Genomic DNA, 11,953 nt, shown 5'->3' on the forward strand with positions numbered 1-11,953 from the left:
GTCTGTGTTGTCCAAAATTGTAGGCCTTAGCCACACGTGGCTATTAATCAACTGAAATGTGGCTACTGTGTCTGACGAATTAAATTTTTATCTTATATCAGATAATTTAAATTTAAGTACTCATATGTGGCTAGTGGCTACTTTACTGGCCTGCACAGCACTTGACACTACTAGATCACTACTGTTTCAAAACATACAGCTCTCAGCAAGCAGTGCACTTTCCTGCTTTTGGGTCTTTGGTTATTCTCTCTGCCTAGAATGTTCTCTTGACCCTGCCCATCTAGTACTAAGTTCTTATTTTTGAAGACACACTTCAAGTATCACTTTCTTTAGCTTTCCCTGACTACCCCTCACCCCACAGATTAATGGCTCCCTCATGTCTGTCCCCTAGCCCTTGTACATCCCTCATCACAGCACGTAGAGCTATTTGCTCATGTGTCTGAAGTTCTATGATAGTGAGTTCCTCAAGGCAGAGCCGTGTCTTATTTAATCACTGCATGACGTCCAGCACAGGCTCGGTTACTGAACACGGCAAAGAATGAACGAACAAACCTGGGTCTTCCAATCACACTGCAGTGCTCCCGCCACCACACCAAACACACCAAAAGATGGCTCCAGAAAAGTAGGCTGAAGGCTATGCTCTGCGACTTCAAGTGCTGGATGCTACTTCAACAGAAAATTTCATTTCTATGATTATCATTGTTTGGCTCTTAAAGATGCAGATGGCACAGAGATTTCTTAAGCAGCTCAGAAAGCATCTATCCTTTGAAGAGGACAAGATGAAGGTGGACAGTGGGGTGAGTCCCCTTTCTGTCTCAAGTGTCAACTTTCAAATACTGCAAGGTAAAATGACTGCTCTGATGCAGTAGTATGTTTTCATGTGTTCTTTATTAATATTTACCAAGCTTTTCCTGTGTACTCCACATGCAGTTTTAGCTACCGAGGTATCAGTGTATGCCTCCCCCCATACCCTCCCTCTCAAAACCCATATGAAACTGTTTCTCTCTCTTCATGACCTCTCATTAAATGAGTGTGACTTTGTTAGAAAGACCAAAGGAAAGGCTTTGACCACGCAATGACTTATTCTAGATTTCATTTCTGAATTCGAGATTTGGCTATATTTAGCAAAGCTATAACCGTCATCATGCCCAAAGCCAGGAAGAAGACACCATTCACAAGCCACCCCCTGAAAATCTGCAGTTGCCACTAAAAAGCCAGACTTCCCAGCAGGCAAAGACATCCGAAGTGGGAGGGGTCAAATTGGTTGTTTGCATCAAGAGAAGACCTCACATGCTTACAGCCAACCTCCCTGCCTGGCGCTGAAGCTCTCCCTGGCCTTATTTCCTTTTCTTTTCTCTCCAACGTACCTTCTGCTTGGGCCAAACACCCTCATTATCTCCCCTGTCCACTCCTTCCTGTAACACTGGTCTTCTCACTCCCCCGCCTGCTTCTGCTTCAAGCTTCTTGCCTCTCATCGAACCTTCCGGACCACTCCTTCCCCAGACACCAGCCACCCCCTTGCCCCCACTACTGGCAAAGGGCTGAGGCACAGAGGGAAGCAGTGCACACTGGACAGCTAGCCATTGGTTACTCAGAAGGCCCAGGGCCACTGGGGAAAGCAAGCAGCCAGCACAGCCAGGGAGCAAATGTAAAAGAACTTCCTTCTACCATGCCATGTCCTTCCTTCCTTGACTCTGGAAGGGAAACTTCTACTAACCAAAATGATAACACCAGACTAGCCAGTTTCCCCAGAACTCACCATACTGTCTCCCCTCTCTGCACTTTTGCATGTGCTATTCTTTCTGCTTAGAAAGGCTTGAGTAACCCTCATCTGGAACATATGCTGGGTAATTTCCATTCCTGTTCAAACGACACTTCATCTGGAAACCCTCAGCCCCAGGCCCTTTATCATCTCATAACATCTTTTTACCACACCCAGGACCATGCTAAGTGCTGCACACTTATCTTAGCGTTATTTGCTGGTCTATGAGCTCCTTAAGAGCCGGGCCCAAGTCCCATTCATCCCAGTAGCTCTGGAGCCTAAGACAGCACCTGCCACAGAGAAGGCACCAACAAACGTTCACTAAACGAATACATGCATGCGTCATATTGATACCAGCAATACATATTTATGCCATACATACACACACACACACACGCACACACACATTTGTTTGGTTTAGGTGATTTCACACATATTTTTTAAGCCTCACTACTTTGCACTGTAGGTAGGAGAAACTGTCAAAGTTTACTGATATGGAGACTTACTGAGTAGTTCTCATTAGCCCTAGACCTGAATTCCTTTAGTGTAGGTCAGAAAACTTTCCTGAAGGGCCCCCTGCTCCGCCTTATAGAGAATGTTCAGGAATGCTGTCTTGGACCCAGCAGGTAGTCAACATTTACGTATTGTCTGGAGCTTAGATGTAAGGCCTCATGTAGCTAAGGGGATATGACAAGAGCATAGCCTCTCAGACCTCCTCTGAGCATTGCTCCACTTTACCCATTGAGCTCATTCTGGAAGCTTAAACCAGATCTTCCCTTGACATCACACGCCTGTTAACTCACACATGATTTAGCATCTCATCATGGCATCTTCACTGAGGAAGCTAGAGAGAAGATATCCTCCCCTGCACCAGCCTACACAAAGCTAGACCCCTTGTGACTTAGAACCTTCACTACCCCCCGACAGACAAACCCTCACCGGACTAGTTAGGGAAACTGGGCGACTGGGGCTGATGCCGCTGATGGAAAGATGGCAGCCCAGGCACTCTCCTGCCTTACACTCCAGCACCTCCTCCTTGGGGCTCCTGCGATTCCTCACTGTAAAGTACAGACCAAACCCACATGAGGGAAAAAGGGACGGTCAGTGAGATGAGGTGGTAACAGGGTCTGAGCTTGAAGCCCGGCACATCATCCCTCCCTGAACTGCCTGGCCACTGCCCTGGGCACTTTGATGCATGACTCTCATCATCCTAAGACAACACTGGCTGGGACTGGTGGCTAGATCAGCACCTGGGGACTCAAAGAGAAGAGGGTTCAGGAAGGAGCATGGCTACCCAAAACATCTGTTGACCCTTTAAGGAGCTGCTGATGCCTCTGCAAAGAACATTTGGCTGTGTCTACCCATACTGCGGGAAAGGAAAGCTGCAGATTGCTGCAGTCAAACTAGCCTTCACATTGCCCCCCATTCCTCCTGGCTGAGAAATAATGGCTACCAATTATCGAACATCTGAAAAATGTTAAATAATTTACATACATTGCCTCAGTTAATATTCAAGACCGCTCCGTAGGGCAGTGGTTCTGAAACTTTAGCTTGCAGCAGAATCTCTCCAGGAACTTGTTAAAGCCCCACAACCAAGTTTATGGGGCGAGGCCTGAATCTGCATTTCTAACAAGCTCCCACGTGATGCTGACGCTCTGGACCCAGGCTCCACACTTTGAGAGTGCCATAGGGAAACAGAGATTCAAGAGAGGTTTGAAATGTCTTACCCAAGGTTTCACAGCTAGTAAAGAACAGATCCAGAATTTGAATCTAGATCTACCTGATTCCACAGACAGCCCTGGTAACCAAGCTGCTGTAGGGGTGAACGTTTGCCTTGTTTTCATAAATTCACTGACAGCTCCTTAAACGCAGGCATCATACTTTAAACCTCCCTATATCCTTCCCAGAACCTAGCAGTGCCTTTGTACTTGGTGGGTTCTTCACAAGTACTTTGTATACTGGCTCCTACACAGCTACATACTTCTAAGAACCACATATTCAAATTCAGTTACAGTCCAAGAACATAAAGAGGGCAACACTGCCAGACCTAGCTGAGCCTTTGTCCATGCCGTCACTGTACCTGGATAACTCCTGCTCGTCCTTCAGTCAGTCACTTCCTGCAGCAAGCAGTTCTTGACTCTCTAAAATTGGAGGCCACTGCACCCTAAGCTTATCTCCATGATAGCACATATAGCTCTGTTTTAAGTGGCTGTTTTCCATCTCTCAAAGTAGTTTGTAAGTTCCAGCATTTAGTTTTAAATCATATTCCCCAGAGCCTAGCACAGTGCCTGGCACATCACAGACACTCCATAACTGTTTGTTGAATGAATACAGAGCTGCAAGCCCTCAGTTCCATTTAAAAATACCATAATGCATGATGTGCAGTTCTCAGGGATGAATTCTGGGGAAGGGAAGAGCAGCCAAGATAAAAAAGACCAATTTTGCCTTTTCTCCCCCCCCACCCCGTCAACTCAGACTCCGAGAAAAGGCACTGCTTAGGGTAGCATCACCTCTAATGAGACAATATCCTAGCTGAACAAAATGTTTCTGGGCTCTAAGTTCAGCAGAGGCCGCTGAGAGGGAAGGAAAGAGCTCTGTGCCCCCTCATTCCTCTTGATTTCTCACACACACTCCTTCTCCATTTCTCCATCCCACTGCAGTCAAGGGCTTTGGCACAGGTATGAAACAGACAGACCAGACTCAAGGGTGTGGATCTGGCAGCGGGCACAGAAGCATCTCCCATCCTGCACCAAAGCCCACAAGGAAGGATCCAGAGGGACAGTGACTCAGGCCCCGGATTAAGTCCAGCTAGAGCAGTACTGAAAATGGAAAAGAGCAACAATTTCATAAGGACATCAACTGCCAGATCTTTTTTAAACCAGTGTTTGTAAAAAGGCTTCAACCGTAACCCCAGAAAACTGGGCCCAGCTGAATCCCATGCTGACACAAGCTGAGAGAGCTCCTCCTCCAAACCCACCACGAGCAACACTCACCAACACTCACCGTGTCAGGCATGTCCCAGGCCCAGGTTGGGGCCCTTGCTCCAACCTTAGCTTGCAAGAAGGCTTCTTCTCCTGCTAATAAACTGTTCCCCCACCAAGCTGCAGTAATAGAGGCCTCCCCTTCCCCCATCCCCTCTCGGCTGATAAAACAACCTACAGCAGGTTGGCCCCATCCAATTAGTTTGAATAGCTTCATGCCAAGGAAATTGCTGCTTTTATCAAAAATAAAAGCTCACTAGGCAGGCAATGGGCTGTGAAAATTATGAGTCTGGCATAATTATGAAGGTCGACGTTAAGGTTACCAAAAGAGACATGCAAAGATTTCAGGACAGCCTGGGGGATAAAGATATATATCTACATGTCTATAGATACACAGATGAACACGTGTGTAGGGAATTTACACAGCAGATCTAAATAACATCCTCTCCAAAAGAGAAAAAGCAAAAATCGGAGGCCACTCTCAAGTAATTCTTTTGGCAAAACACAAACACACAAACACACACACACACACACACACACACAAACCAAAAACCAAAAAACAAGAACAGGAGAAAGAGGGGCCTACTGGACTGATTTCAAAATAACCACATTCATTTCATGTAATTTGTTATCTTAGCTGCATCCTGGGGACCTGATTACAGTTGGGTCAGGAAACAAACCTACTCAAATCCACCAAGAGCCTTGGCTCTTAGAAAAACACACTCTGATTCTCTGAAAATCCTCTCTTCCTTCCAGTGCCTACTCAAGGGAGTGGGAAAGTTGGGTAGAAGAAACCCCTCTTAAAGGTCCTCCATCCCCACCGCTCAGCCCTCACATCAGTATTTCAAGTTTTAGGAGGATGACAAGCCCCACACCCTACATTTGATGTGAAGCTTTACACTTTCACACATACGTTTTCTCCTCTGATCCTCATAATTCGGTGAGACAGGCAAGAATTAGCTTGTCAATTTTTTTTTAAAATAAAACGCCACCGAGGTAAACAATTTCTGGCAAATTCCCCCCACCCCATAAAGCCCTGTCACTTTGAAATCTCAGTTTCAAATTTCTCAAGGACAATGATTCACAGGGCAAGGGGAGGGGGAAGGGAGGGTCAACTGGTCAAAACCCATTCATACATTCAACGTCTTGCTGCATCAGCACAAGATTTTAATTTACGGCGCACTGAAAGAGTCCCACCATACCTTCCGCCAACACCTCGTCCACAGTGACCTGCTGTCGCCCAATGCCAAAGACCCTTCCGATGTAGCCACTGCCCAGGCCCGAGGTGCTGCCCCCTCCTCCGCTGGAGCCAGAGCCCAGGCCAGAGCCGCCCTGCTCTCGCCGGGAGTCGAAAAACTTCTTCATCTTGCGGAAAGGAAGCAGTAAAGCAAAATACCGACGGTTTCTAGATTTTTTTTTTTTTTTAAACAAGAGATCCAAGGATTTCTTCTCGGATTTCAGCTAGGAGAGGAGCCACCCGAATCCGGCCGAGGGGGTGGGGGCTGAGGGAGGATGCCTATAGGAATATGCGTGTCAATCGCGCGGCGGTCCCCTCCTCCTCAAGAGAGCGATTCGTGTAAGTTTAAACCTGTGATGACAGAGGAAGAGAGAGAGGATGAATCAGTAACACACTTAAAAATTCAACTGCTGAGTCCTAGGGGGAGCAAAAGCCACCATCCTGGGGAAACGCTTCATGCATTTTCTTAGAAAGAAAAACCCTGGGGCTGAAAACGCGTCCCCGGCCCCAGAACCCGGGACCCCGTGTCCCGGGGTCTGAAAAAGGAGGGATTCGGGCCGCCTCGGGCAGCGCTGACCCAACCCGGCACTGCTTCCCCTCCTCCCCGGTCTCCCCGCCGCCCCGCGAGGCAGCATCCCAGCGGCACCCACTTGAGATGGCTTGGCGGCCGGCGCCCAGCTACCAGCGCCGCAACATTGTCACGGCCGCCGGGCCGGCCTGCGACAAGGAGAGGAGGCGGCGCTGCAGCGAGAGCCGGGGCCGCGTTCGGCGCCCGCCCGCCCGCCAGCCAGCTGATCCCCGGAGCGCCCGGCGGAGACTAACCCGCCGCCCCTCCCCCGCGCGCGCTCCCGCTCGGCTCCATCCACCCAACCAGGAAGTGAACCGCCGCCGGAAGTGCCTCTCGGGGCGACCCGGCCAGGGGCCCAGGCCACCGGCGGCCGCCGCTCTGTCGCCACAGACGGGAAGGAGTTGTCGAAGAGAAGGGGATCGGGGAAAGGGGATCTCAGTGCGGAGAGAGTTTTGGAAAAGAATGTTGAAATTGCCCGACCCGTAGGGCACTATGGGAAAGGTTGTTCGGCGCAGCCCAGCGACTGGACTGCAACTCCCAGGATGCCCCTGGACGACCGAGAGAGGCGGCTGCGGTTGCCTCCTCGGCCACGGAGGTGGTTAGTGGAGTGGTGCATTTGTGGGGATTCAGTTATTTAAACACATCCGGTAAAGAAACTGCCAGGGACCAGGGTTTCCACCCTGCTGCATGTCCCACCCTTCTGGAGCCATCTTATTTGCGACTTGACCTCCCTGCACAAGGGATTCTGGGGATTGTGGTTTCCGAACGGATTGAGACTGACACCTGAAGGACGCGGCTTAGCCGCTTAGCCCCTAGCTGGTCCTGCGGGGCTTACCGACGTCACCTGGGCAGAGGTGGAAGACCGGAGGTGATCGGGAAATTTTTGCTGGCAGTTGGTGCCAGGCCACACCCGAAAGCCAACCCTAACATAAATAAACCCAGAGCCCTTCCTCCTCCAACTTCAAAAGCGGCTTTTGCTCCCAGATGTTATTGAGAACCGGCTCAAGGGTCAGCTCTGAGCTAGGCACTGTGAGAACGCTTAATAAGACCGTGTCTTTTCAGGAAGTCTACAGGCGAGACTCAAACTGAGAAACTTAAAGGGTGTGTGTGCGGGGCAAATCGTAGGGTACCAGGAGACCCAAACCCCAAAATTTGGGGCTCGTCTGTCGGTGACCCTTAATTCTGATGCTTTTACCCACCTTTTCTGATGCTGTGGCTGTGCTGACCTTTGTTAAGCCACTCCCACACAAGAACTCTAGGCTGGGGCCTCCCTGGTGGCGCAGTGGTTGAGAGTCCGCCTGCCGATGCAGGGGATACGGGTTCGTGCCCCGGTCTGGGAGGATCCCATATGCCGCGGAGCGGCTGGGCCCGTGAGCCATGGCCGCTGGGCCTGTGCGTCCGGAGCCTGTGCTCCGCAACGGGGGAGGCCACAACAGTGAGAGGCCCGCATACCGCAAAAAGAAAAAAAAAAAAAAAAGAAGAACTCTAGGCTGACCTTCTGCTATTTGTTTTCACTTCAAGATTCCCCTTTTGATGCTTATTTTATCCTGATACCGCTCGAGTGCTGAGAGTGGAGGTGGACGATGTGATTTGCATCTGCAAAATGCAGAAGATTTGGAACCTTCTTCCATCCCTAGATTTCCTGACAGATGATGCTGAAGGTATTGCCAAATCCGTGCCCATCCCCCCTCCCCAAATCCACGATTTTTCAAGTCCCTCAATATAGGTTATTTCTCACCTCCACCTGCTCTCCCTAATTCTGCGACAGCCTTCTTGGCTTGTAAATTAGTCCCAGAATTTTTTCAGCAGGCATTTGAGGAGCGTAGAGAAAGGGGCTCCAGGGCGGAGGGGGGTCGGGGGGGATGGTTCTTGCTTTTTCTAAAATGACTATTGAACTGACTTGTGACTGGCTTGACAGCGGTTTCTGCTGCTTCTTCCTCCTCCTTCTCTTTTTTCTCCTCCCTCTTTTCCGTCTCCCTTTTCTCCTCCTCCTTTTCCTCTTTCTTCCTCATGTTTCAAGTAGTATCACTGTAGTTAAACTATCAGTTAAAGTTCCTGTGTAGAGACAGCATCTTTTCTTCAGGGGGGAATCAATTCACAAATCCATGCAGCCACCTCCAGGGCAGAATGCAGCACCTGCTGAAACATTCCCTCAAAGCAAGCCCACGGGAGGCATGTTCTCTGCACTTTCCTTAAAAGTCTAGATTTTCTCCAAGGAAGTTTGGAATAGATCTTAAAATAGGTGGGAAAGCATATTTGAGATTAGATTCATTGACCTCCATCTTTCTCTTCATCTATTGATCTTGCCTGGCTTTTTTATTTTCTTTTTTTAATTTCTTTTATTTTTTTGGCTGCACTGGGTCTTCGTTGCTGCGCATGGGCTTCCTCTAGTTGTGGGGAGCGGGGGCTACTCTTTGCTGCGGTGCGCAGGCTTTTCATTGTGGTGGCTTCTCTTGTTGCAGAGCACAGACTCTAGGCGCGTGGGCTTCAGTAGTTGCAGCACACAGGCTCTAGAGCGCAGGCTAAGTAGTTGTGGCAGATGGGTTTAGTTGCGTCTCGGCATGTGGGCTCTTCCTGGACCAGGGATCGAACCCGTGTCCCCTGCCCTGGCAGGTGGATTCTTAACCACTGCGCCACCAGGGAAGTCCCTTGCCTGGCTTTTTTAAAGAAGCCCTGTTGGATCCTGGAATCTGTTGCTATCTCAGTTTTTACTTTTCTAGACTTTCCTGTTACCAGACTAGGCCTGACTTATACAAATCCCAAGTCTTACTTCTGAGATGTAAAAATGTGTTTTTATCCTATAAGATTAAGGTAGCTAACATGTATTTATTGAGCACTCATGTGGATGCTTTGATCAGAATCTGAGGGAGGAAGTTTTAAAAAGAAGAAGAAAAAGAAGGAAAAAACAGAAGACTGGACTTCTTGTCTTCCATTCTCTTAGAGACTAATGGCAGTTATAATGTCAAAACTACAGTTTTTAACGCTTTACATATATTAAGTTAGTGAATCCTCACAACAACCCTGTGAAATAAGGTACTATTATTATTTTCACTTTATAGATGGAGGAACTGAAGCATAGAGATAAGTGACTTGCCCAAAGTCACACAGATAGTAACTGGAAAAACCAGGACTCAAATCCAAGCATTTTAGCTTCAGAACCCAGTGCTTAACTAGCTATACCAAACTGCCTACTGAAAGTAAGAAACATATCTATAAGCAGCACAGGACTGGGAGACAGGAAACCCCTGCCACTCCATAGCTGTGCCTCTAGACCACTTAGCTCTCTTACAACTCAGTAATTCTCTAGATCTTAGTGTAAAATAATCACATCAACCACTGTAATCTCAAAACTCCTACCACACTTATTTCTGTATGATTTGTCCTACCTGGCCTTGCAGATTTTCAAGTGTATTGTCACCTCAACCAACTACTCAGAATCAGGTAACAGTCTTCTACTTATCTCCTTGAACATCCAGTACAATAGTTTATATAGTCTATCCTTACCAGTATTTAAATAAACCAAATAATTGACTTCAAATTAAATGTGACACAGAAAACAATCTGATTAGGGTGGAAAAGTTGTTTTGAGTTATTCTAGACCATTTTGAACTTGGTCAAGGAGATACTATGGAGAAATATCCAATTAAAGGGAAAGGGAAAGGAAAGTTACTATACATCTTCCACATGCCAATTACTGATTTAGGCACTTAACATGGTATCTTGTTTAACCCTCGTGGATGCGCCTGTGCAAAGTAGACACTATTATACTATTATCCCCAATTTTATAAATGAACAATGAAGATTTTGTTAGTAGCAGAGGGATGTGCATGGTTTGTTAGGTTTGGAGGAAATGATCTGACCTGTGATGTGACTAAACCATGTCACAGTAAACCCAGTTATGGCAAATGTGTGGTTCATCCATAGAGGAAATCAAAGGGAAGGGGACCAACATTATTTAAGGACCTTAACTAAGGCCTGCACTGCATTGGATATTTAATCATATCATTCAGCCTTCACAATACACTTAGGAGGTGTGTGTTACTTTTATCTTATCAATGTGGAAACGGGCTGAGTGTGGTTAAAGTATGTCAACTGTTGCTACACACAGCCTGCAAAGGGCAGAACCAGAATCACAACCTGACCTCAAAACCCAGTCATTTTCACTGTACCATATAGCCATTCTATATGGCAATCTTTTCGTCCAGTGGAACTTATTAGAAATGCAAATTATCAGGCCCCACCTAGATCTGTTGAATAGGAGGGAGGGGCAGAGGTGGCAATCTCTTTTCACCAACCATCCAGGTGATTCTGATGCATTTTCAAGTTTGAGAGCCCCTGTTTAGCAGAAGGGACATAGTAACAACCATTTCTTTTCTTTAAAAAGATTTCTTCGATTTTTTTGGGTTTGTTTTGTTTTCTGGTTAGAAAAGTAACTATATAATCATTGAAGAAAGTATGAAGAAGTCAACTCAGAATAAAAATCACTGAGATAATTGCTATTGACTATTTTTTTTTTGCATTCACTGTTTTCATGAAGCTCAAATTTTCAAGGACCTCTCAACATTTTCCAGTCCAACGCCCTATTGTAATTCTAAATCCCCTTTCTCCTTTTAGTTGCCCTATAAATCTTTCAACTACCCCTTCTGCTGTGTTCTGCTATTTACTGTTACTACAGCACTTTGAATGTACAGTTGGCCCTCTGTATCTGACGGTTGCACATCTGAGGATTAAACCAAGTACAGAATGAAAATATTCAGAAAAAGAAAATTCCAGAAAGTTCCAAAAAGCAAAACTTGAATTTACCTTGGCCAGTAACTATTTACATAGCATTTACATTGTATTAGGTTTTATAATAATTTAGAGATGATTTAAAGTATCATCTCTTGTGCATAAGTTATGTGCAAATACTGCGCCATTTTATGTAAGGGACTTGAGCATCAGCAGATTTTGGTATCTGAGAAGGGTCCTGGAACAAATCCCCCTCGGATCCTGAGGGACGACTATACCATTTATAGCCCATATCAATTTGTACTGTTGTTACTTGTTTACATGTTTATCCCTTCAGGATTACACCACATTCATCTTTCTGTCCTTAGCAACTGACTCACACATACGTAGTGAGTGCTTAATAAATACTTTGAACAAATGAACTAGTAATTTAATGAAAAATCAAACAAAATTGCTGAAACATATTCAATGCTTCTTATCAGGGTCCTAATTAGATTGAATTCTAATAGTCTGAATAACCATAGAAATGTTCTCTTAGCAGAATTCCTTCATCAAAAATGTTGCTAGACCTGAAAGTCCAAGTTAGATACCAGTAAATCTCAATGGATGAATAAAGTGTATAGGATATTCAGTCCTCTTGGATAACATGAAAGGCAGGTGAAACATTCTAGGTCTCT

The 11,953-nt window shown here is 46.5% G+C and overlaps 1 protein-coding gene across 13 annotated transcripts in view; it reads right to left on the minus strand.

Moving 5' to 3' along the window:
- AAK1 (AP2 associated kinase 1) overlaps positions 1-6,806 on the minus strand; it is a 179,450-nt gene extending 172,644 nt beyond the window's left edge. For all 13 annotated transcript variants that reach the window (XM_060117890.1, XM_060117899.1, XM_060117892.1 and 10 more), the window contains exons 1-2: positions 6,631-6,806; positions 5,946-6,331 (exon numbers count right to left, since the gene is read on the minus strand). In XM_060117890.1, the coding sequence (XP_059973873.1) occupies positions 5,946-6,108 (163 nt within the window). In that variant the 5' untranslated portion in view covers positions 6,109-6,331; positions 6,631-6,806. The remainder of the gene's footprint in view (positions 1-5,945; positions 6,332-6,630) is intronic.
- Between the last annotated feature and the right edge of the window lie 5,147 nt (positions 6,807-11,953).

The sequence above is a fragment of the Mesoplodon densirostris genome, chromosome 14, assembly GCF_025265405.1.
Source record: "Mesoplodon densirostris isolate mMesDen1 chromosome 14, mMesDen1 primary haplotype, whole genome shotgun sequence".
Lineage (NCBI taxonomy): Eukaryota > Metazoa > Chordata > Mammalia > Artiodactyla > Ziphiidae > Mesoplodon > Mesoplodon densirostris.